Below are 27,310 nucleotides of genomic sequence, written 5' to 3' on the forward strand. Positions count from 1 at the left end.
AAGCTCCGCATTGCACAGCACGAAATCCAGAATTTCCTGTTCCCTAATGGGCTCCACCACAAGCTGCTCCAAATAAAACTATAAACATTCCACAAATTTCTTTTCTTGAAATCTACTACCAACCTGATTTTCCCAGTCCACCTGCTTACTCAAAGCCCCATGATCACTGTAACCATGCCTTTCTTACACGCCTTTTCTATCTCTTATGCCCCAAATCCTAACTATTATTTGGAGGCCCACAAGGCGGCCTTTGTGTGGAGCCACAGAAAATGGGGGAGATACTTAATGAATATTTTGCATCAGTATTTACTGTGGAAAAGGATATGGAAGATATAGACTGTAGGGAAATAGATGGTGACATCTTGCAAAATGTCCAGATTACAGAGGGGAATGTGCTGGATGTCTTGAAATGGTTAAAAGTGGATAAATCCCCAGAACCTGATCAGGTGTACCTGAGAACTCTGTGGGAAGCTAGAGAAGTGATTGCTGGGCCTTTTGCTGAGATATTTGTATCATCGATAGTCACAGGTGAGGTGCCGGAAGACTGGAGGTTGGCAAATGTGGTGCCACTGTTTAAGAAGGGCGGTAAAGACAAGCCAGAGAACTATAGACCAGTGAGCCTGACCTCGGTGGTAGGCAAGTTGTTGGAGGGAATCCTGAGGGACAGGATGTTCATGTATTTGGAAAGGCAAGGACTGATTCGGGGATAGTCAACATGGATTTGTGCGTGAGAAATTATGTCTCGCAAACTTGATTGAGTTTTTTGAAGAAGTAACAAAGAAGATTGATGAGGACAGAGCAGTAGATGTGATCTATATGGACTTCAGTAAGGCGTTCGACAAGGTTCCCCATGGGAGACTGATTAGCAAGGTCAGATCTCATGGAATACAGGGAGAACTAGCCATTTTGATACAGAACTGGCTCAAAGGTGGTGGTGGAGGGTTGTTTTTCAGACTGGAGGCCTGTGACCAGTGGAGTGGCACAAGGATTGGTGCTGGGCCCTCTACTTTTTGTCATTTACAGAAATGATTTGGATGCGAGCATAAGAGGTACAGTTAATAAGTTTGCAGATGACACCAAAATTGGAGGTGTAGTGGACAGCGAAGAAGGTTACCTCAGATTACCTTGACCAGTTGATCTTAGCAGGACTTATACACTGAATGGTAAGATCCTAGAGAGTGTTGCTGAACAAAGAGACCTTGGAGTGCAGGTTCATAGCTCCTTGAAAGTGGAGTCGCAGGTAGATAGGATAGTGAAGAAGGCATTTGGTATGCTTTCCTTTATTGGTCAGAGTATTGAGTACAGGAGTTGGGAGGTCATGTTGCAGCTGTACAGTACATTGGTTAGGCCACTTTTGGAATATTGCATGCAATTCTGGTCTCCTTCCTATCGGAAAGATGTTGTGAAACTTGAAAGGGTTCAGAAAAGATTTACAAGGATGTTGCCAGGGTTGGAGGATCTGAGCTACAGGGAGAGGCTGAACAGGCTAGGGCTGTTGTCCCTGGAGTGTCGGAGGCTGAGGGGTGACCTTATAGAGGTTTACAAAATTATGAGGGGTATGGATAGGATAAATACACAAAGTCTTTTACCTGGGGTGGGGGAGTCCAGAACTAGAGGGCATAGGTTCAGTGTGAGAGGGGAAAGATATAAAAGAGACCTAAGGGGCAACTTTTTCACGCAGACGATGGTACGTGTTTGGAATGAGCTGCCAGAGGATGTGGTGAAGGTTGGTACAATTGCAACATTTAAGAGGCATTTGGATGGGTATATGAATAGGAAGGGTTTGGAGGGATATGGGCCGGGTGCTGGCAGGTGGGACTAGATTGGGTTGGGATATCTGGTTGGCGTGGACCGGTTAGACCAAAGGGTCTGTTTCCATGCTGTACATCTCTATGACTCTATGACTCTATGACCTTTGCGGTTTCTCAACTCTACCTACACAGATTCTACATCATCTGACCCTTCTTTGTTTAATTTCAGTTTTTACTAACAAGGCAACCCCACCCCCTCTGCCCATCTGCCTGTCTTTTCGATGGGTTTTATAATCCATAGATATTCAGCTCCCAATCCCGATCCCATTGCAGCCACATTTACGTGATGCTGACCACATCATTCCTGCCAATTTCGATTTGTACAATACCTTCAGTTCTGTATTAACCGTCTCTCTTCTCATTGTTACTCATTTGTCTGGTGTGTTTGAAGTTTGATTCCGAACCTTTTCCAAACACTCTGTCCTATTTAGTGTGCTGGAGACTTTAATATCCTCTCCTGAGTTCTCCTTTCTTTTCATTTTTTTTCATATTTTTCAATGGACTTGAATCCACCCCCATAGTTGTTCACTTGCAACTTTGCTTCCTATTGGTCATTATACTTTTTGGAATGTTATCCTTCCCTTCCCTGCCTGCTCAACCCTTTCTAGTTTGAAGTCCTGTTGACCACCCTATCTACCGTTTTTGCTAGTTCAGGTGGAGACTGTCCCAACAGTACAGATCCCTCCTGTCCCAAAAACTGATGCCAGTGCCCTATGAAAAGGAACCCATTTCCTGCACCACTCTTTTAGCCACATGTATATTTCCCTTATTCTTGAGTCCCTATGCAAATTTGCACATGACTCAGACAGTAATGTAGAGATTATAACTCTTGAGGACCTGTTCTTTACTTTGGTTCCTAGCCCCTGATAGTCCCTGAACAGGTCCTCTTTCCTAGTCTTACCTCTGTTGTTTGTTTTTTGTTCAGATGTGGACCACAACAATGAGAGAGACTCTTTGCTGACTAACATCTGTATGGTTGGTTCTCAACTGGCTGAGCAGATTGGAGCTGGAAACAAGTTACAAAGACAGGGAGAGAGAGAGAGAGAGAGAGAGAGAGAGAGAGAAGAGGGGGAGGGGGAGGCAAAGAGAGAGAGGAAAGGCAGCCCATAAGCTCTCTGTTCTCTGCAGTCAAAAACCCAGTTTAAACCTGAAGCAAACGTTAGTGATTGTAATGAGTTCAGCAAGGTGGACCTCATGGAATCGAACTTCCATGATCAGGGCTGTTAATCTGGTCCAATCAGGGAGCCCTGACTAACCGATAAGAACAGGGGTGTCCAGGGAGAGGTGGGCGCCGCAGGGAGTGGAGTGCATTATTTCCCCCTCCAACTCTATTTTGATTTAGTCCCTACCCTCCCCTTCACTGTTTTGATCACACAGCATTGCCCTGTGGTTTGAAGGGCAGTGCTTGTCACTGGCTACTCGGGTGTTTTCCTATCTTCCTGGTGGTGGAAATTGAATAGAGATTCGTACACCTTGTGTCTCTCACTGTGTCTCACACCTGCACACACACAACATGGGTGCTGGGGAAAAAAATTAGCACTTAAAAAAAAGAACAGGAGTGTCAGACATCCTGTTCATTCTCAGGGCTGGCTCTGAGGGAGCTGGATCAGTGTCAGTGACTTGCCACATATAAATAAAGGGTGGCTTGGTGATGGGATACCAGCTTCTGTGGAGTTATTTCACAAACCAGTTACTTTTCCTGCAATAGTTGCTATGAGTTTTGACTTCTAAATTGATAAATCAGAGTCATTTTGCAAGGGAACAAGCCACTCTTATTATTTACAAACCAGCGGGAGCATCCAGAGAAGGTAACTGAACACCAAAGGGTCTAAACAACAGAAGAAAGCTTTGTTTGTGTGTCAGGGGAGTTATAAAGGAATGAGACCTTTGTTAGTCATGGTATATGTCAATGGTTTATATCTAGCCACCTGAATCTATAGGCTAACTACTTGCAATAAATATTAATTTTTAGTTTGTACAGAAATGTGGTCTCTATTCACTTTGGGCCAAAAGTCAGGTAAATTAGGGTGTACGTTTTAAAAGAATTAATATTTGCTATGACCCTGAAAATAGTGGAGCTCAATTTACAGTGTGCTATGTCAATAAGTACAGTCAGTTCTGTGATAATATGTCTTTTGTTTAATGTGAATTGGCTGTAATGTGATTGGTGAATTGGGAACGCTGGTCCTAAAATGTGAACATGTAAAATGTGTTTTGGCTATAACATGATTAGATTGCCAACACTTTAAGTGTTATTTGTATTGCGTGATTTTTGTATAGTGCAGGGTAGCACAGGAATGAAACTCTCACATTTTTGAGGGAATGACTGTAGTAATAAGTTATCCATTGACAAAACCATGCGATTTTATCATATTCTGGGGCTGGGTTAATGACTTTGGTGTAGCTAGCCTCATTGGTAAAACCTAGAATGACCGTACTGAATGGAGTTAGGAGTCTTTCTTTTCTAATAGCTATGTAAGCCAATTCTCTAATGGACAAGCAATGGCAAGATCACCAGGTCCTGTAATCATAGAATGTAAAGTTTCTTTTGGTTAAACTGTAGATACATCATTGCCTTTGAAATTTCTTAGGTCGTGCATTTTGTAAAACTGACTATGTTTCATGAAAGTGGGTAAGTGGGCAGGTAGTTAGACAATAGCTACAAGAGTATTTATTCAGGGAGTAACTGTGACATCCTGCTGGCTTCATTCCTGTGTGATGTTCTTAGGGATTTGGTTTGCCACTGAATGTCTGTGGTTGTGTTGGATGGTCAAGACAAAGTTGATAAGTGAGTTTAACTTATTTCAAGATTTGCTGAGATTTATTCTTAATAATCTGAGTAATCTCAACCTTGGAAACTGCTGATGCTCAGTGGCAGAATTGGACTCTTCAGTTATAGCATAATCTTTTTGCACATCCAGCTAAAATTAAAAATGTGTAAATGGGAAGTTACTACATTCTCGAACAACATTCCATAGTGCTTTCCCAATTAGACTACACTAATGCTCCTGGGTGCAATAGTGCAAAATCCAAACTCATTTTGCAAATAACTCTTACTATGAAAGAAACACTACACTTAAGTCTTTTTTAGATTGTGATCTGTATTTCTATGTTGAACTTGTTGGACTATTCATTTTCACCACTGATAAACATCTCTGAATGTTTTGCTCATAGATCCAAATAAAATCCTTTAAAACAAGCTCCCTGGTAGTGAACATTATCAACCAAATTTGGAATTGAAATGCTGACTTGCCTCTTTTCTTGGGGAATGGAGTTGGGTTTCAACATCGTGTTCACTTGAAGTAAGCTGGGCTCCATCATCTTCAATCATTTGGTGCCTTTGACTATAAAACATTCAAATCATTTATTGTATGTTGATATAAAACGTTACACGTATTTCAAGAAAAAACTGGCAGTATATTTATTTAGTGAAATTGTTTTCTATTGTCTGCTATTTATACCTATTGAATTACAGAAGATGCATCAGAAAAGGGCATTCAGCCTACGATGCCTATGTTGTCTCTGTGATAGAGATGTCCAATGAGGGTCAATGGACTCAAATGGTTAACTCTAGTTTTCTCTTTACGGATGCTGCCAGATCTGCTGAGTTCCTCCAGCACTTTCTGTTTTTGTTTCGGATCTTCAGCATCTGCAGTACTTTCTTTCACTTTAATCCTACCTTTCTGCTGTTTCCCTATTACCTTGTAAATCTCTTCTCTTCAAGTATTTAGCCACGTTTTAAATGTTACTGTTGAAATTGTTTGTACCATTTTTTCAGATCGTGCATCACAACGCTCCACTGTATCAAGGTCGCTTTTATTATGTCACCTCTAGTCATTTTGTCATTCATCTTAACTTTGAATATTGGCTCTTCTTTCATTTGAGGAAAAGTTTCTCTTTTTTTACTCCATCAAAGCTACTCATTAGTCGGAATGCCTCTATCAAATATCTACTCAATTTTCTTTGCCATAAAGGACAACCCCCAGGTTTTCCACTCTCTCCATTTAATTCTAATCCTTCAACTCAGGTCCCATTCCAGTCAATCTCTTCTGCACCACCGCTAAAGCCTAGAGGTCCTCCCTAAACTATAATGGCTAGAATTGAACATAACAGTCCAGTTGAGGATTAACCAACATATTCAATGATTTAAGATAATTTTCTTGCTTTCCTCCACTCCTTTATTTGTGTGACTCTGTCAGTAGCACTGTTAATTCTGAGTCAAAAGGTGATGGGTTCCAACCCACTTCAAAGGATGGAACATAAAAGTCTTGGCTGACAGTCAGATGCAGTACATTAAAATGAGATCTTGTTTGCTTTCTTCGGTGGATTTAAAAGGTTCCATGCCAATGTTTTGAAGAAGTGTAGGAGTCCTGACCAAACATTATTCCTCCAACCTTGAGAACTTCATCAAAAACAAGTTAGACTAACACAATTTTTAACAAATCTATACTAACTTAAAGTTGTTCATCCATATTTTGTCCTACTTTTAGGGCGAAAGCAATTCAATTGTCAGCATAAGATTTTCACTCATCCCTGGTAAACATTTCAAGACTCTGGTACATTAATTGGCTCTGCTACTTTCTCTCATTTGCTGATCTCCCCTGTCTCCCCAGAGCATCAGGTATCGCACACAATTCATGTATTAAACAGAGAAAGCTGCAACAAAGCACTTGGTAAGAGCTGATTTACATTATTATTACACTTATTATAAATTTGAAAATTTGTTTTTTTTTAACCATTGTTCTACCTGTCCAACTTCCTTTAGTTTTCCTTTTCTAACATATTATATTTTTCTCTTTTTGGAATAACACTGTCAGTCTTATAACTTCAATCCAATATTCCCTCTGTCTCTTTAAAAGTGCTGTGCCTGGTATTGCAAAAATGATCAGCTTTGAGGAAAAAAAAACTGTGAAATGTGGATATTTGCTTCATGCAACAACGCCAAAGAGAACAAGTAAATTAGTTCAGACAGAATGCCCATCCTCTACGCTCCAACCCCAGAACTTCCAGATTAACATCCGAATGTATAAAATATCACAAATGCATAAATTTGTAACTCCCCCCCATCTAAGAACTGTAATTGGTTTCCAATTTCACTTCACAATTAGTTTAAGCTATTTGCCTATATGCTCATAATTCAGGATGGATTTTACCTTTTTAATAATAATGGTATCTTTTACTGAATAAATGAACAATAAAATTAACTTATTAATTTTAATTACCTCAAGATATCTACCTAGCATGTTCTTCATAATTTTAATGCATGTTTAAGTACATATTGAAATGGGGAAAACCCATCAGTTTAAAATTTCAAAACTCTTACACCAGCCTTAGGGTGGTGAAAAAGATTATTTATTTCTCTGGAATGTATAATGTTTCACTTCACATTTTCTTTTTGGCACTTACTGATACACAATCTGAAATCAGATGAGACAATTCAGTTGGGGATCAGATCCTCAGTCTAGGTGCAGTTTGGCCAATATTAGTAACACGGGGTGGGGGGGGGGAGTGTGGTGATTGCTGATTTTACTGGAGAGAGAAGGAATCATTGTGCGTCAGGGAGGGGAGTGTGTGGATGGGGAGGACAGAAAAGGAATCCACCATACTACGTACAGGCTGAGAAACTGCATTTTCAAATGATGTCTGTGCACAGTCAAGATTATTTTATGAACTGGAGAACAGAGGTTTAATTGTGGCTGCGTCACAGCGCCAGGGTGCCGGGTTCGATTCCAGTCTCGGGCAACTGTGTGGAGTTTGCACATTCTCCTTGTGTCTGCATGGGTTTCCTCCAGGTGCACAATGCAAAGATGTGCTGGTCAGGTGAATTGGCCATAGTGTTAGGTACATTAGTCAGAGGGAAGCAGGTCTGGGTGGGTTATTCTTCGGAGGATCGGTGTGGACTGGTTGGGCCGAAGGGCCTGTTTGCACACAGTAGACAATAGACAATAGGTGCAGGAGTAGGCCATTCTGCCCTTCGAGCCAGAACCACCATTTATTATAATCATGGTTGATCATCCTCAATCAGTATCCTGTTCCTGCCTTATCCCCATAACCCTTGATTCCACCATCCTTAAGAGCTCTATCTAACTCTTTCTTGAAAGTATCCAGAGACTCGGCCTCCACAGCCTCCTGGGGCAGAGCATTCCATGCACCCACCACTCTCTGGGTGAAGAAGTGTCTCCTCAACTTTGTTCTAAGTGATCTACCCCTTATTTTTAAACTGTGTCCTCCGGTTCGGGACTCATCCATCAGCGGAAACATGCTTCCTGCCTCCAGAGTGTCCAATCCTTTAATGATCTTATACATCTCAATCAGATCCCCTCTCAGCCTTCTAAACTCAAGCGTATACAAGCCCAGTCATCCCAATCTTTCAGCGTAAGATAGTCCCGCCATTTGGGGAATTGACCTCGTGAACCTACGCTGCACTCCCTCAATAGCCAGAATGTCTTACCTCAAATTTGGAGACCAAAACTGCGCACAATATTCCAGGTGCAATCTCACCAGGGCCCTGTACAGCTGCAGAAGGACCTCTTTGCTTGTATACTCAATTCCTCTTGTTATGAAGGCCAGCATGCTATTAGCTTTCTTCACTGCCTGCTGTACCTGCATGCTTGTTTTCATTGACTGATGTACAAGAACACCTAGATCTCGTTGTACTGCCCCTTTACCTAACTTGACTCCATTTAGGTAGTAATCTGCCTTCCTGTTCTTGCCACCAAAGTGGATAACCACACATTTATCCACATTAAACTGCATTTACCATGCATCTGTCCACTCACCTAGCCTGTCCAGGTCACCCTGTATTCTCCTAACATCCTCCTCACATTTCACACTGCCACCCAGCTTTGTGTCATCAGCAAATTTGCTAATATTACTTTTAACACCTTCATCTATATCATTATGGTACATTGTAAAAAGCTGCGGTCCCAGCACTGATCCCTGCAGCACACCACTGGTCACCACCTGCCACTCCGAAAGGAAGCAATTTATCACGACTCTTTGTTTCCCGTCAGCTAACCAATTTTCAATCCATGTCAATATTTTGCCTGTCATACCATGTGCCCTAATTTTGCTCACTAACCTCCTATCTGGGACTTTATCAAAGGCTTTCTGAAAGTCCAGGTATACTACATCCACTGGATCCCCCTTGTCCATCTTCAGAGTTACATCCTCAAAGAATTCCAGAAGATTAGTCAAGCATGATTTCCCCTTCATAAATCCATGCTGACTCTGACCTATCCTGTTACTGCTATCCAGATGTGTCGTAATTTCGTCCTTTATCATTGACTCCAGCATTTTTCCCACCACTGAGGTCAAACTAACTGGTCTATAATTCTCTGTTTTCTCTCTTCCTCCTTTCTTAAAAAGTGGGACAACATTAGCCACCCTCCAATCCTCAGGAACTGATCCTGAATCTATAGAACATTGGAAAATGATCACCAATGCATCCACGATTTCTAGAGCCACCTCCTTCAGTACCCTGGGATGCAGACCATCAGGTCCCGGGGACTTATCAGCCTTCAGACCTAACAGTCTCTCCAACACCATTTCCTGCCTAATATAAATTCCTTTCAGTTCAGGTCCTTCAGCCACTATTACATCTGGGAGATTGCTTGTGTCTTCCCCAGTGAAGATAGATCTAAAGTACCAATTCAACTCTTCTGTGATTGCTTTGTTCCCCGTAATAAATTCACCCGTTTCTGTCTTCAAAGGCCCAATTTTAGTCTTAACCATTTTTTTTCTTTTCACATACCTAAAAAAGCCTCTACTATCCTCCTTTATATTTTTGGCCAGTTTACTGTAGGTAATCTAATCTAATGTAATCTAATGTAATCTAATCTAATCAATTGTGATTCTCACCTGCTTCCCTCTGACAGAAATATGGATTTCAACTTTCATTTATTTGTCTATTTGATTTTTTTGTGGGATGAATTGTTGACTTTTTTGCCATCCCTAATTGCCCTTGATGATATTGATATAACTTCCTGAGGTACACGTGATGCAGGCACACTCAAAACATTGTTGAGAAGGGATGTCCAAAATTTGATCCAGCGATCATATGGTTCCAAGCCAGGTTGGTACTTAGCTGAGAGAGTGATGTTCCCATGCTTCTTCAGCTCTTGTCTTTCTATGTTGTGGAGGACATGGGTTTTGAAGAGGTGTTGTTCAGAATCCTCTACGTTGCGGCAGTGCGTCTTGTAGATGGTACAGAGCTGACCGTGTGTGTAGAGTGAATGTTGCAGATGGTGGTTGCCTACCAACTGGGCTGCACTGTGCTGTATAGCATTAAGCTTCAAGTGATGTTGGAACAGCACTCATCCAGGCAAGTGGAGAGAGCATTCCATCACACTCCTGACTTGCAACTTGAGAATGGTGGACAAGGCTTCACAAGCCAGGTGGTGAGTTAATCACTGCAGAATTTCCAGCCTGTTGGCCTCCTGTTGCAATATTTATTAGTTTCTTGTCCTTGGTAATTCTCAGGTCCTTGCTCATGGGAGATTCAGTGATGTTATTGAAACTCAAAGAAATGGTTATTTTTTTCTCCTGTTGGAGATAGCCATTGCCTGGCACTTTTGTCACGTGAATGTTACTTACACTTATTAGCCCAAACCTGAATCTTGTCCAGGGCTTTCTGCACATGGATATTTCTGCATCCCAATCTGAGGAGTTACAATTTGTCTTGAACATTGTGCAATCATCAGCAAAAGTCCCTGATCCCTGATCCTGGGGTGACGATCATTGAGAAAGCTGACGTTGGATAGGCTCCAGAGACCATCCTGAGGAGTTCCTGCAGAGATGTCCTGGAAATGAAAGGACTGACTTTCAACAATCACAGACATCTTCACATGTGCTGGGTATGATTCAAACCAGCGGAGCTTTATCCCTGATCCCCATTGACTCCAGTTTTGTTCAGGTTCCTCGATGCCACACTCAGTCAATGCTGCCTTGATGTCAAGGGCAGTCACCATTACCTTACCTTTGGAATCCAGCTCTTTTGTCCATACTTGAAATGTGCTAAAGATTGTGCGTTCATTAGGAACCAACGTCACTTCTGAATTTTTGATGTCAACAATGAAACAGTTAAATGTGTTTGACCTAGGGCACTGCCATAAGAAACTCAGTTGCAGAGCAGTGACGTCTCCTGAACTGATATGATTGGCCTCCAAAAGCCATAATCATCCTCCTTTAGACTATGCATGACTCCAACCAGTGTAGCATTTATCTGAATTTCCATTGATTCCTGACTTGACAGGGCTCCTTGATGCCACAATAGGTTAAGGGCCACCTTAATGTCACTCTCATCTCACCTCTGGAGTTCCCGTCTTTTGTCATGTACTGAGGTCAGGAGCTGACCCTAGCAGAACTCAAATTGAGTATCAATGAGTAAGTTATTGACAAGCAAGTCCCACTTGATTGCACAGTCAGCAACATTTTTCATCACTTTGCTGATGATTGTGGGCAGGGTAATGGAGCGGTAATTGGTGGAGCTGGATATGTCCTGCTTTGTGTTTCTGGACATCCCTGGAAAATCTTGCACATTATTGGGTATATGTCAGTATTGTAGCTGTGTTGGAACAGTTTAGATGGGAGTACAACATAAGTCTTCAGTTCTATTGCAGGAGTGTTTTCGATGACCAATGTCCTCTGCCTTTCCATGATATCACATGGCATGAATCAAATTGCCTGAAGGCTGGCTAACTGTGATACCTCGGGGGAAGCTGAGATGGATTATCCACTCAGTGCTTCTAACTGAAAATGCATGCAAAATCTTTTATCTTCTCTGATCCACTGATGTGCCAGGCTCCCCCATCATTGTGGTTATCTGTGGGGCCTCCCCCGCCAGTGAGTTGTTTAATTGTCCGCAACTGGGTACAGCAGGACTGCAGAGCATGGATACGATCTGTTGATTGTGAGATCACTTAGTTCTGTCTATTGTATGCTGCTTCTGTTAGTTGGCATTCAAGAAATCCTGTGCTGTAGTTTCACCAGATTGAAACCTCATTTTTATGTATACCTGGTGCTGCTCCAGGGATGCTTGCCTGCTGCATAGCATGGTTGATCCCTGGCTTGATGGTGATTACAGAGAAGGGGATATACCAAGCCATGGGGTTGCTTTTTTGTGTTTGAATACAATGCTAATGCTGCTGATAGCCTTAGTGATGCCTGGATTTGCTGTGAGAAGGATAAAAATAGAGCTCAATGCTGGTCAAGGCTGGGGATGAACTGTGTCAGAAATTACCAAAAGGCTAATCAATCCACCTGCCATTAACTTATTCGGAAATGTCATTTAACAAGGTTTCAGATGTTTGTGCCTTGCTCGTTTTGTAGATCTCATTAGCTTAATGGCTTGAAGGGGTTAATGGCACAAAGAGGGCAAATTATCAGTGTATATTGTGCAAAACCTCTTTCCTAATGTTTCTTGCAAATAAATTAAATAGAGTTGGTGAAGCCTACTAATGTCTCTAAGCAGTAATGAGGAGTCCCAGTTTAAACAATACAATTCTTTAGATTAACATGTCAGTCAGAAATGTTACTCAATAGATTGGAGGGCTTAAAACTAAGCTTCTTACCTTTATAGTAATTATTTTCTACTTTCACAGTTACCCCCTATAATGAACCTATAGGTAGCTGCAGACAGCTCACCCTGAGTATTAGGAATCGTATGGAAATGTGGTCAACTTACCTAAGTTTCTGCAGCAATACATTCAGCACACTGACTTTATTTTCTGCCCTCATCTGATCCTTGGCAATCATCTCTTCGACTATGTTAACACAAATACCAATAAATGTGATTTCCTTCAGGTCTAGTAGAACAGCACCTATGAATGAAAACAAACAACGTTTATGACTGGCTTTTGCAAACGTATCTTGTAAGTAGAACAGAAATTCATCAGATTAGCATTGGACTAGGTGATTACATTGGCAGATATACCTACCTTTGCTGATGCCCCTTTTGAGTTCCAGGAGACTCCTGAAGGTGAGAGAAGGGACATGCGCTTTACCCCATCGGTCTGTATCCTTGTCCAGATCCTCTTCATACTTTATCCATCGTCCAGTCTCTTGCCAGTATTGATGTTTGGCTTCATCCATTTTCAGTTCATCAAATTCAACAAATACCTGAGGTATCTGAGATACCGTAATAGGGATTGAAGTGACACAGAATGGTGAGCATCATCATTCTCTTTGCTGAAGGTACAGCATTCTAATTAATGCCCTCACAGTCTACTGGATATAGTAACATCCATCAGATTCAGGCTGGTTCTCAAAACTTTGCACTCCAAATCTCTCCCAGTGATGCTGTTATCGTTGCTTGGAGTAGTATACAACATGGATGTGCTTTACATTTTTCCTACCATTAAGGTTGTAGAATTTAGGCAATTTAAAAGCAGGGGTATAAGTGATTGTTATCATAAATTGTGCAAGTTTTCACAGGTGGAGGTGTGCAGAGTACTTTCGAGTCACCGTGATTAACCTCAGTGAAAACGATCTTATCCTCTTGCGCAGATATACTTTGCAAATTCAGAGACCAGAAGTTCATTGTAATAATGGATTCAGGAACTCTCCTCACTGGGAGACAGAAATACACAAGGCAACTCCTTCAATGAGATAAACAATTAAATGGAGAAACAGGAAAATGCTGCTTTTTGGAGATAATGGTGAATAATGGTACAAATAATAAATAATTAAAGGAGCCTTGCTAATTGGGAGATAACAGGATTCCTGCAATGAAAGAACAGGAGAATATCCTCATTGAGGAAAATTTAAACACTGTTATGATTGTCAGGAAAATGGATGATAAATATTTAACTTCTATCATTTGGCTTTAATACTTGAGTCTCTCAGGGACTAAAACATGGCTTTAAAAAAGACAAATGTTCACCTAAAATGGTTGCTATGATTGCCTGACCAGGCTAAGGTCATTGAAATGCTCAATAAACAAGGATCTAGTCTGAGCCAAAATTGGTATCGTCTAAAAAGGTCAATGAAACTAAAATCTGTAGCTCCCGATTATTCCAAATGTTTCTGGAAGTTACATGTTGTGATGAAAGATCATAATATATAGGAGTAGAATTAGTCATTTGGCCCATCAAGCCTGCTCAGTCATTCAATCATGGCTGATATATTTCTCAACCTCATTCTCCTGCCTTCACCCTATAATCCTTGATCCCCTTACCAATCAAGAATGTCTATCTCTGTCTTAAATACACTTGGTGACTTGGCTTCCACAGCCTTGTACGGCAATGAATTCCACAGATTAACTACCTTCCGGCTGAAGAAATTTCACCTCATCTCAGTTCTAAAGTTCCTTCACTTTGAGGCTATGCCTTCGGGACATAGTCTCTCTACCAGAGGAAACATCTTCTCCATGTCTGGACCTCTCAGTATTTGATAAACTTCAATGAAATACCACCCTCATACTTCTAAACTTCATTATGTACAGACCCAAAATCCTCAACTGCTCCGCATATGGCAAGCATTTCTCTCCCAGGATCACTCACGAAGGGCCTCCTCTGGACGCCCTCCAAGGCCAGCACATCCTCCTTAGATTTGGGGATGTCTATGGAGAATTCAACTTGGGCAAAAAATGGGCGCACTGAGGAATATGCAAGTTAATCTTTGTGTATAGCTTTTTCTGCCCTGTAGAGGGCGAAGATGAGGAAAGATGGATTTGTCAGGAAAAACTGGAAGGAACTCTCTCTGCCTGTTTCTCTCATCATCTTAAAGTATCAATTCTGAGTGAAAGAACAGCTGTTCATGCAGACCTCAAGAATACCTGAAAACGTTGTTACTGCTGTGGAAATAGGTCAGCAGCTAAACAGCTGGCAGTCAGCCGTCCCTCTCATTGCTTAAGGGCTTCAACAAATTTAAGCTGCAACTGCTTTTAGCTGCCTGTCTGTTCTGGACATCACTCCCTTTTCCCTTCTTTGTAAGCTAACTGCCTGTGTTTGTACATGTGCTTGATGTTGCACTTTCTTAGTTTTTCAGGTTTTAATTGGTAATGAAACTCCACATTGTATACATGCAATGATCAGTAAGTGATATTAAATGCTAAGTTTCTAAATTCAGTGAGGAATTTGACAGAACTGTAGAATACATTTCCCAATGTGACTCATTGCTTGAAGAGTCACATCAGAATCAAAACATTAACCATTGTACAAAGGTGCTCCCCTTCATTGATGGTAATAGCAGAATGAGGGATATACTGGGACATGAGGTTAGTTTTGTGAAATACAATTTGGCTACTGTTGCACATAGTTCACAACCTCATCATTATTTAGTTTTTAGCAACTAGTTTTATTCTGCATCTATTCCATTTAACTCAGTGGTGATTGTATTATCTCACACAAAGAGGACATCTCTATATGAAGATAGGATCACAGTAGTCACCCCTACCAATAGTGTTATTGATGGACAAATTTGGACAAGTGGTTTGCTGATCATAGTGTCAATTGAGCTTTTCTGACTTGAGGGTTCTCTCATGTGCCATAGTGCAGTCTGACAGCTGTGTCCTTCAGGATTCTGCTAGGTTGGCAAACATTGGTGTTTAGTGATGAACATCAAAGACTACAACACAGATCACCTTCTGTGTTTCTTTTGTGTGTTACAACAGTTTGGAGGAGGCCAAGTCAGAAATTTCATTAGCCATGCTTGATTTGATGCAATGAGAATTCAGGCAGTTCAGAGCCAGTTTTGAAGATTCACTGGGTCATTTCATCCTGACTGTACACCATTGAGGCACCACCACTATCCTGCTTGTGGGACGTGACTTATTCAGGGATATTGATGAAGCCATCTGGGACATTGGCTAAAGGTATAATTTGGTCAGTATGGCAATGTCAACTTACTGCTTCAAAGGTCTGCAGGACAGCCCTGACTGTTTTGGCACAAGACCTCAGATGTTAATAAGGATGACCTTACAGGTTTGATGGAGATGGGATGTGCCTTTATCCGTTCTGGCACTAGTAAAACTATACCTGCTTGTAATTGTATTCTCTGTGACCTGTAGGCTCTCTGCCAGCTTTATCTTGACTCCTTCTAGGACCTAATCAAAAACAGAATCAACATCAGATGAACAATTTAAAAAAAACAGACAAAATGTTTTAATGTTTTCCATTTGAGGGAACATCAGACTTTTGACTAAACTTCAAACATTTCAATTTTTGTTTTATTTTATGTCTTTTCTTACACTGTATTAACTAACTAGCTAAACATATATATCAAATACTGGATATAATTTCTGATTAATTTCCTTTTCTCCCCTTCTCTTGGATTAGGTTTAGAGGGACCTTTTGAGTCTCATGATTCATATGCAGAAATAATGCGCATTTGTCAGTATCCATAGCTAGGTTGTCCTAGAACAGATAACTGGCCTGTTGCCAAAGGCTACAACTCAAGGGATGCCATGCCACATCAAACATGACTGAGCAGAAGACCCTTCTGCTCTTACTGTCTGCTATTAGTGCATTGGAAGGATTTACAGGTTCGGCTATGTTATAGTGGTACCTTCCATGAATAACTGCCCCAGAGTGGGATGCAGGGGCGAAGCCACTGACCGCTTCAGCAGAATATTATTTGCCTTAAATTCTCTGTCCTTTTCCATACTAATTATTACCTCTCCCTACAAACCAGAATGTTGAGTGAGAGACTTTTGCAGCTTCACACTATTTGTTGCCAGTATAAGTGGGTGAGAGTTTAACTCATTCACAAGTCACTCCTTTGTCCACTATTTTGATGTTCACCCATTTATTTTAATTCCTTCTTCTGAAACAATGGACAGTGAAATCTGAATAGCTGAAATTTCTAAAAGATAATTTCTATGTTGATACGCAGTTAAACATTACTGGGTGTAATTTCTTCATTTTGCATTACTTTTGCCTATCTTTATGGAGCTTACTATCATTGATTGGACTTTCAGTAAACTTTCACCAAACAGTGTCCAAGTATTTAGAATAGAAAGATGTAGAATGTGATTAAACTCTATGGAATAAATGATGGCTGTGTATAGCATCACGATGGAGGACACTGTTAGCCATGATATTTCGACAAGGAGCAGCCCAATTTATAGAATAAATTGTTAATCAGGAAGCAAATTCTTGAGTGTCATGATTAGAATATTTTGGTTAATCATTCAATGATAGTTTTCAGATTTATGTAATTTTTTTCACTGATACTTTGCTTAAAATTGATAAAGTAAAAATGTGTCTTTTCACATCTGGTCTGTTTTCCTCAGTCTAACTGAACATAACACAAAGTAAATGCATGCAAATTTGCTTAGGGACATTTAAGATTTGTTTTTCAACAAACCTCTTACGATTCATTGTAACATGATTTCAAACAAGAAATGACATCACTAGCAGAACTGAGCTGAGACAGAGAAGCTAATAATTCAGACTGCATCATGGGAAGTTCATATGTATTTCAAGAGATTCAGTTTGAGGACAAAGGAAATCATAATCCAAAACTGTATGTCTCTTTACAACTAGGACTCCTGATATTGATGACTTTATTGGATAGCCTGGACTAGAGACATGCTTGGAAATCAATCTGTATAGGAACACTGACCAACCCAATTCAAGTTGGTCCTGCTGCATCACCCTGGCCAGCCTATGAACTTGAGCCGTTGTCATTGCCTGTTCTTTGCTGCTGCTGCTGCTGCATTGTTACCGCCAGTTCTAAGAATTCCTAGATCACTGTCGCGACCAACACTGTTGCTAATGCCATTACCATAGTTTACTCTTCATTCCTGTTTTTCCTTGTTTCGCCTTGTTTCTCCATAATCACTGGTAACTCTTTAGATAAATAGGTACTGACAGAGGGAGAAATTTTCTTCAGTGAAGCATGTGTAGTGAGGTCAGAAAATTAGCCAGAAGAAATTATGACTGCTGCATAGAGGAAATTTGCTCCTTAATGTATTTCCTGTAAATAGGATCTATGTTTCCATAAAAACAATGTCAATGACAGAAACTGGTTAAAGAAAGTCAATTTGTGACATTTTGTCTGAGATGCTTATTGAAAAGCTTCATTATATGATTAGAAATTTCATGATAAGGTGAAGTGGTAAATTAGGGTAAGGGATAGGGCAATACAGATGCAATGGCAGCCATTTAAAGTGTTATTTCAAAATAATATATACATTTTATAGAGTCATAGAGATGTACAGATGGAAACAGGCCCTTCGGTCCAACTCATCCATGCCGATCAGATTTCCCAACCCAATCTAGTCCCACCTGCCAGCACCCGGCCCATATCCCTCCAAAGCCCTTCCTATTCATATACCCATCCAAATGCCTCTTAAATGTTGCAATTGTACCAGCCTCCACCACTTTCTCTGGCAGCTCTTTCCATACCCGTACCAACCTCTGTGTGAAAAAGTTGCCCCTTAGGTCTCTTCCCCTCCCATCCTAAATGTATGCCTTCTAGTTCTGGACTCCCTGACCCCAGGGAAAAGACTTTGTCTGTTTATCCTATCTGTGCCCCTCATAATTTTGTAAACCTCTATAAGGTCACCCCTCAGCCTCTGACGCTCCAGGGAAAACAGCCCCAGCCTGTTCGGCCCCTCCCTATAGATCAAATCCTCCAAATTCCCAAGGGAGGGTGAATCATCTGTAGTTAACTAAGGAAGTTAAATGTAATATCAAATTTAAAGAAAAGCATATACAGAGAAAACTTGATTATCAGAAGAACACGGCCGGGGAATATATCATTCGGTTAATCAAATGCCGGATAACCGAATGCTGGATAACATAATTAGCCAAACACTGGGACCTTGTGATCGGATAATCCAAAATTCGGTTAATCAAATGCTGGATGGCAGGTCAGCAGAGTGGGCAAGAATACAAAAGTAGAAAAGAATGAGTAAAAGGTTAAGGAGGAGGGAAACATTAGAGTATGAGAGAAAGCTAGCTAAAATATGTAGAGATAGTAAGAATTTCTAGAGACATTTCAGAAAGAAAAGATTTAACAAGGTGAATGTTAGTCACATACAAAATGAGTCCGCAGAACTAATCATGAAAAATAAGCATATGATAGCTGAATTGAATAAGTATTTTTTTTATTGGCCTTTACTATAAAGAATGTAAATAATATCCCAGAAATAGTCAGAAAATGGAAAGGAGGGGGAGTGATACTGAGCAAATTATAGTAGCTGCAGGCTGTTACGTCCCCATACCTGAAAACTTTCACCCTAGGATCATAAAAGAAAGCGCTAGTGAGATAGTTGATGAGTTGGTTTTAATTTTCCAAAATTCCCTAGATTCAGGAAAGGTTCCGTTACATTGGAAGATAGCAAATGTAACTCCTTTGTTCAAAAACAGAGGGAGACAGAAAGCAGATAACTAAAGGCTTGTTAGAGTAATACCTGTCTTAGAGAAGATTTTAAAAGCTATTATTTAAGATCTTATAAGGGGATTGTTAGAAAGTTTTCGATAATCACAGAATCAATATGACTTGTTCAACTACTTATTGAAGTTCTTTGTTTAAATGACACATGATGTGGATAAGGGAAACTCAGCAGATGTACCATATTTAGATTTCTGGTTTAGAAGGATATGGGCCAAATGCTGGCAAATGGGACAAGATTTATTTAAGATATCTGGTTAGCATGGATGAGTTGAAATGAAGAGTCTGCAGGTACAGAAAATAATTAGGGAAGCTAAGAGAACGTTGGTATTTATTGCAAGGGGAATTGAATACAAAAGTAAGGATGTTATCTTTCAAATTATAGAAGGTACTGGTGAGATTACATCCGGAGTACTGTATATAGTATTGGTCACTTTTTAGGGAAAGGTGTACGTGCACTGGAAGTAGTTCAGCGAAGGTTTACTAGATTAAATGCCTGGTATAGGCTGGTTAGCTTCTGAGGAAAAGTGGAACAGGCTAGGTTCGCGTCAGCTGGAATTCAAAAGATTTAGATGATTTGAATGAAACAAATAAGATCCTGAGGGGTCTTGACAAGGTGCATGTTGAAAGCATGTTTACTCATGTGTGAAAATCTAGAACTAGAGGTCACTGTTTGTTCATTTATAACAGATATGAGACAATTTTCTTTCTCAGATATCATTGGGAGTGTTTGGAACTGTCTTCCTCAAAGAGGAGTGTATTTGGATATTTTAAAGACAGAAGTAAGACAGAAGTAATGGGATGAAGGTTTATTTGATGGTCAATGGAAATGTAGAGTAATCCAATCCTGCTCCATCTTATAGATAGCAGAGCTTACTTAAGCACCAAGTGGCCTACTCCTGCTCCTAATGGGCATGTTAATATGGGTCATTTTGTTTGGCTCAGATATTGAAAAACACTTGACTGAGTTTAATTGAGTGTCCTGGAGATTCTCCTGGTTCTATAGCTGTCTTCAATGGTATATTCATTGGTCTTAGCTTATTCTTTGTGAACTCGATCACCTATAACATTCTTGCATCATTCTAGGGCTACTAAGTAGGAGAAAGTGAGGACTGCAGATGCTGGAGATCAGAATCAAGAGTGTGGTGCTGGAAAAGCACAGCAAGTCAGGGAGCATCCAAAGAGCAGGAGAATCGACTTTTCAGGCAAAAGCCCTTCATCAGGAATGAGGCTTGTGGGCCAGGGGGGCTGAGAGATAAATGGGAGGGTAGTGGGGTTTTGAGGGGGAAGGTAGTTGGTCTTATGATAGATAGATGAAGGTGGGGGAGGAAGGTAATAGGTCAGAGAGGAGGGTGGAGTGGGTAGGTGGGAAGGAAGATGGACAGGTCAAGAGGACAGTGCCAGGTTAGAGGCTTGGGACTTGGATAATGTGTGGGGAGAGGAAATGAGGAAACTGGTTAATTCCTCATTAATCCCGTGTGGTTGCAGGGTCCCAAGGTGGAAGATGAGGCAACCTTCCTCCAGGCATCAGGTGGTTAGGGATTGGCGATGGAAGAGGCCAGCCTGGAGGAAGAAAGGTTGGGGGAGGGGAGTTTACAATTAAGCAAAAACATCATTGAACCAGCCACATAGGAAGTGTTCCTCTCACAACGGGTTGGAGTCTGGGAATTTTGGGATCAGTAACAAACTTCTTTTATTTCAAAAACCGTCTGCCATCTATAATGCACAAGTCAGCTTGTGATAGAATGCTTTCCAATTGCTTGTACGGGTGTACTCCAACAATGCTCAAAAAGCACCACACCAAAGTATTACTTGATTCACACCTAAAACACTCAGCTCTTCCACCACTAATGCACAGGCAGAGTAGTGTGTGTTACCTACAATAAAGACAAAACACTGTAAATCTGAAACTGCTGAGTTTCTCCAGTATTCCCTATGTTTGTATCTACAAGTTGCACTGTAGCAACTCATCAAGGCTCCTTCATAAGCATCTTCCAAATCTGTGACTTCTAACACTAAGAAGGACGACAGCAGCTGCAACCATCACTTGCAAGTTCTCTTCCAAGTCATACACCATCATCTTTCACTGTTGCTGGATCAATGCCTTTCATAATTCTCCTTAATAACACTGTGGCTATACATACACCAGGTGGACCACAGTTCATGAAAGCAACTGACCACCTTCTCCAGTGCAAGGAAGGGTGGGCAACAAGTCCTGGTCTTGCCAGTGATGGCCACATTCTCTGAACAGAAATGCCACTGTCTATTAGTAGGCAAACCACTACTGATAAACACAGCAAGGCATCAGATTAAACATACACTGCATCTCACTATTTTCTTCAAACGAGACACAACAACCATTTTGAAACTTCTAGTCAGTGAAGTAAATTTTGTGAGACCATTCAGAGTACATTGGAAAATTATCGATGCAGTAGATTTTTTGACAATTCAAGTAAATGGAATTAAAATTGCACAACAGGACCTGCGATTTTCCCCGACATGTCCTAACTGTGAGATCTTTACAGTGATACAGACCATTGTGAAATTCACTACATTGTTTAGTTTTATATTTCAAGTAAACTGTACTATTGCTGAACAATTCTTCAGAGTCCTAATGATATGTAACGACAGTCCAAGAAAAGAATTGGTTTACCACTGCTTCCCCCATTGTCACATTGTACTTGTGAAACTGATTGATCATCATTTTCTGTTTGTTCCTCCCTGTACCATGGCTTATGACTTCACGTCCGACGAAGATTTGTAATGTTCTCTTGATAGTCATATTTTACAATATGTAGCAAGCCCCTGGCTACAGTTAGTTCCTTGCAAGACATATTGCAGGGCCTGCCTTACTAATTACAGTCATTGGAACTATTGTTTGAATATGAGGTATCCTTAACGACGACAAAACTCTGGTTAGGTCTCAACTGGTGAATTGCATTCAGTTTTGCATAGCGCAACTCAGCATGGATATCAATAAGAGCAGTGCAGGAGAGGTTTATTAGAATAGTACCAGGTTTGAGAACCTATTCATCATAGGCCTGTCAAAACCCACATGTGAGCTGTAGTCACTTGGGTGAATATCAAAAATAAAAGCTCTTTGAACTAAACAGCACAGAATCCCTCACATTGTTCAAAACACAACAGAGAGTTCCAGAACCCACTAGGCATTGAAGCTTTGGAAAACGCATTCATATAATCTTATCTTACATGCGTTTACCCAAAAATGCGTTTACCCGTTGCGCCGAATAGATCCTCTGATTTATTTCCTTAGCCTATTTAGTCAGCTCGTCTATTCTTCCAGCCTATAGTAATGTAGACAAATATTTCTCAGGACCCAGTGAAGAAATTGCCTTACCTGCAGTATCCAAAGTACCTCCAGCAGCCGTTTCTGATATAACTAAAAGGTAATTTCAATCTGCATCGCTTTTTTCCTTCTGTCATTTTGATTTAAGACAGTAAGTGATTGCAGTTTATCTAGAATGTTAGTGTAGTTACCATAAACTGAAGCACTTCAGTCTTTCCATTGTCATTTGTTGATAGTAAAGACACCAATAATTAAAGCCTGTGGCATCCTGTTTATACTGAACTGTATATCATCGAGTTTTCCCAGATGGCACTGTGATATCCCAAACTCTTTATTTAGATTCAATATTAAATTTATTCAAATGATGAATTAAACAAGGGAAATAATACCCTGCATTGAATGACTATTGATCTTATCTGATTATCCAGTGTACAGTGTGATAGTCACATAGCCAACAATGATCAGACACTGATAATTTATGTAAATTAAACTATAGAACATTGGCACTATGCCAATTCTTTTCTATTTTCTTTTCCTTATTCTCCCGATGATGCTTAACAGTAGCGCAGCCAAACCTTTACATATTAGCAAACATAGAGACTATTAATTTTGGGGATTAGTTAGCACAATACTGTTATTTGAGTTTCTAATCACAGGTAAGATGAAGTTGTTAAGTGCAACATTTCCTGTTGACATGTGATTTAATCTAATTATACACAGCTTTCTTTAGTCATAGGCATGTGCGGAGATTTATATTGTATGTGCATCTTATACTAAATCTTATTAACTAAGACACACAGTCAAAGAAGGCAATCTGCATGCAGGGTTAGCACATTATTATCTTCAATTACAGAGCCCATTATTACAAATCCATATGAAAACAATGTAGTAAGTTACCAGCCTTCCTCATGCAAACTGTTATTAAGGACCTAAGGAATATTTCAGAAACTTATTTATATATGTACAATGTTTTTGAGCCTAACATTTTAAAAAATATTTATTTGTGGGTCTTGGGCATCGCAGGCTGGCCAGCATTGATAGCCCATCCCTATTTGCCCTTGAGAAGGTGGTGGTGAGCTGCCTTCTTGAATCGCTGCAGTCCACTTGCTGTGGGTTGACCCACAATACTGGTCGGGAGAGAATTCCAGGATTTTGATCCAAGGACTGTGAAGGGATGGCGGTATATTTCCAAGTCAGGTGAGTGGCTTGGAGGGAACTCGCAGGTTGTGAAGTTCCCAAGTACCTGTTGCCCTTGTCCTTTTAGATGGAAGTGGTTGTCAGTTTGGAAGGTGCTGTCTAAGGATCTTTGGTGAATTTCTGCAGTGCATCTTGGAGGTAGTATACACTGCTGGTACTGAGCTCCAGTATTGGAGGGATTGAATGTTTGGAGATGTGATGCCAATCAAGTAGGGGGTTGCTTTGTCCTGAATGGTGTCAAGCTTCTTGAGTGTTGTTGGAACTGTACCCATCCAGGCAAATGGGGAGTATTCTGCCACACTCCTGACTTGTGCCTTGTAGATGGTGGACAAACGTTGGGGTGTCAGGAGGTGGGTTAATCGCCACATTATCTCTGGTCTCTGACCTGCCTTGTAGCCACTGTGCTTATGTGGTGAGTCCAATTGAGTTTCTGGGCAATGGTAACCCCAAGGATGTTGACAATGGGGGATTCAGTGATGGGAATACCATTGAATGTCAAGGGGCGGTGGTCAGAGTGTCTCTTATTGGTGATGGTCATAGTCTAATATTTGTATGGTGCGAATGTTATTTGCCTCTTGTCAGCCCAAGCCTGGATATCATCCAGATCTTCTTGCATTTGAGCACAGACTGCTTCAGTATCTGAGGAGTCATGAATGGTGCTGAACACTGTGCAATCGTCAGCCAATCATCACCCACTTCTGACCTTATGACAGAGGGAAGGTCATTGATGAAGCAGCTGAAGATTGTTGGGACTAGACACCAGCCTGAGGGCCTCCTGCAGAAATGTCCTGGAGCTCAGATGACTGACCCTCCACAATGACAGCCATCTTCCTTTGTGCTAGGTATGACGAACCGTCGGATCATTTGCCCCCTGATACTCATTGATTCCAGTTTTGCCAGGGCTCCTTGATGCCACACTCACCTCACCTCTGGAATTCAGCTCTTTTGTCCATGTTTGAACCAAGGCTGTAATGAGATCAGGAGCTGAGTGACCCTGGTGAAACCCAAACTGGCCGTCACTGAGCAGGTTATTGCTGAGCAGGTGTTGCTTGATAGCACTGTTGGTGACCCCTTCCATCACTTTACTGATGATAGAGAGTAGGCTGATTGGGCAGTAACTGGTTGGATTGGATTTGATCTACTTTTTGTGTACAGGATGTTATTGTATGGCTAATCAATAATTACTGGCATTGATAAAGTGTGATTTCTGTGTAGAAGACATGCCTTGTCATGAAAGTGGGAAGTAGTGTGTTAATGTATTAATAACTTGGAAATGATTGACGAGTAATCGTATTAAGCAAGTTACTTACGTTGAGTGTATGAATCATCTGCAGAGGCTATTTGTGGAAGGTTTATGTCTTTGCTGTAAAACAAAGGACAACAATAGTATGAGAATCCAGCGCAGAGTGTAAAGTAACTACAGTAACACCTCGACATACGAATGACCCCGTTCACGAACAAATCGGTTTACGAACAGGATTGCACATAAAATTTTGCTTCAACGTACGTACGAAATTCAAGGTACGAACGAAGGTACGAACGCAAAAAGCCCATGTGCGACCACGTGGTTTCATTGTTCTGCTTTGCTACGCGCTTGTTGAACGCAAAAGGTCTCAGGCCCCACGTGATCTCATTCAGTTCGTGCGCTGTGAACAGCCATTCAAGCATTTTTACGCTATCCGAACAATGGGAAAAATTGATTCAGTTTGCGAAACTTTTCGATTCGCGAACCGGGTCCCGGAACAGATTAAGTTCGTAAGTCGAGGGCTACTGTATTAGACAACTGGGGAATTCCTCCATTTTTTTTTGTTAGGAATGATTGGATTTTTATGAATATATCATTTTGTACCCTTGCTCTTCTAAACTTTAGTTTTCCTGCACTTTGTATCCTTTAATCAAAAAATCAACATGATGAAATGCAAGACTCATATTAAATATATAAATCTAACTCCTCAAACCTAATGAGGCTTAGATACTTATCTATTGCCACAATGTAGTGACTTTCAATTCAAACCACACCTGCATTAATTCCATACTCCTGAACAAATGGAAATACACACAGCAAAACACCAGTTGGCCTATTAAACCTGCCCCATACTCTAATGTAGGCTGGTCTCCATAGCTAGATACTTCGTACCCATCCACCACACCACCCCCACTACAATGACGTAATCTCCTGGGACAGGCATAGAATCTGAGGAAATCTCAGGATCGATAAAAGAAAAGAAATTCTGGAGGAATCCTCCCTGGCCACCTGTGCAGATCAAAACCTGCACAGAATATGTGTTATCTGTAAAGTTATTTATCTTCTATATTAAGCAATCGCTGCACCAATTTAAAATCAGCTCAGCTCCCTCTGGAAAACTTGCAGAGAGACTGAACCAGCCAGCAACATATTCCAGACATATTCCATTGCTCTCAGGGATGAGAAGAACAACCAAATAGTCAGTGTATTCCCTTGTATAGTTTACATGCATGACTACCAATGCCCCACAGTCTCTACAAGAATCTTAATACCCAATCTTAACCAGCTTAATACCCAATTCTTCCATATTTTTATAAATATATCAGGTTTGAATCTAAGTTTGAAAATGAAGAGAATGATACTCTCTGGTGATAGTAAGCTGATGGGCTAAACGGAGTTGGAAAATATCAAGGACTTGGAATGTTGAAGCAGAAATAGCATTCATAATTTTAAAATCCTAAGAATTAATAGTAATTTGTAGCCAATTAGTGTCTGGTGACTGTCCTGTTGTCTGATTTACAAGGTCCCGAGGCGCTGGTACCAAGGCTGAGTATCTCACTGAGAGTCACCATTTGAAACAAAAAGGAGACTGCAGTGATTGAGGGAATGTTGGGGATGTCAGGAAGTTACATCGGGTGCAAGAATATCTCAAATAAAAACAGAAAACAATCTCTCCCATCTTCCATCCTGTCACACAACTTCATTTTGTCCTTGTATTTATCCCTTACTCAAAAATATTTAATTTCTGACTTTTCCCAGTTCTATCGAAAAAGTTGCGGGCCACAGACATAAAATATTAACACCTTTTTACAGACATTCCCTGAGTATTTCCAGAATTTTTATGTGGTGATTTCATAATTCAGGATCCACAGTTTTGTGCTTCTCAATGACTGCTAGAGTGGATTTCTAATTATATAGATATAAACAAGCCCCGAGATATCACTTACTCAAATTCAACAGTGCCCCTTCCTGGCGGACGGGGTTTATACCTGGTATGAGGCTTCGGGCTTCCTTCCGCTTCGAATGACTACATGGAGACAGTAAAGGCAGAGAAAAGAGAGTCAGTATATGTCTCCACATCGTTGGTAACAGTCATCAGTCAGCTACAATTCACCAAAAATTAACCATCAAGATGTCAGCTATATTGAGTTTTCTTTTCATTCTTCCATGGTTGTGGATATTTCTGGAAATGCCTGCATTTGCTACCCATCCCTAATTGCCCTTCAAATGAATTGCCAATTTCAGGAGTAATTAAGAGTCAACCACATTGCTGTAGGTCTGGAGTCACATATGGAGCAGACCAGGTAAGGATAGCAGGATAAGCCATGATTGTATTGAAGAGCAAATCAGGTTTTACAAGCTGAATGGCTTACTTCTGTACCTATAAATGGACCAGATGAATTTCTACAC

At 40.7% G+C, this 27,310-nt stretch overlaps 1 protein-coding gene across 6 annotated transcripts in view; it reads right to left on the minus strand.

The window, feature by feature from the left end:
• LOC140465853 (anion exchange protein 2-like) overlaps positions 1–27,310 on the minus strand; it is an 89,472-nt gene that overhangs the window by 42,548 nt on the left and 19,614 nt on the right. For 3 of the 6 annotated variants that reach the window (XM_072561708.1, XM_072561706.1, XM_072561710.1), the window contains 6 exons: positions 26,890–26,927; positions 24,966–25,018; positions 15,788–15,855; positions 12,749–12,938; positions 12,496–12,631; positions 5,065–5,155 (listed from right to left, as the gene is read on the minus strand). In XM_072561708.1, coding sequence (XP_072417809.1) covers positions 5,065–5,155; positions 12,496–12,631; positions 12,749–12,938; positions 15,788–15,855; positions 24,966–25,018; positions 26,890–26,927 — 576 coding nt within the window. Of the gene's footprint in view, positions 1–5,064; positions 5,156–12,495; positions 12,632–12,748; positions 12,939–15,787; positions 15,856–24,965; positions 25,019–26,847; positions 26,928–27,310 lie in introns of all 6 variants that reach the window. The other 3 variants (XM_072561705.1, XM_072561707.1, XM_072561709.1) reach the window with 1 other exon arrangement.

The sequence above is a fragment of the Chiloscyllium punctatum genome, chromosome 42, assembly GCF_047496795.1.
Source record: "Chiloscyllium punctatum isolate Juve2018m chromosome 42, sChiPun1.3, whole genome shotgun sequence".
Lineage (NCBI taxonomy): Eukaryota > Metazoa > Chordata > Chondrichthyes > Orectolobiformes > Hemiscylliidae > Chiloscyllium > Chiloscyllium punctatum.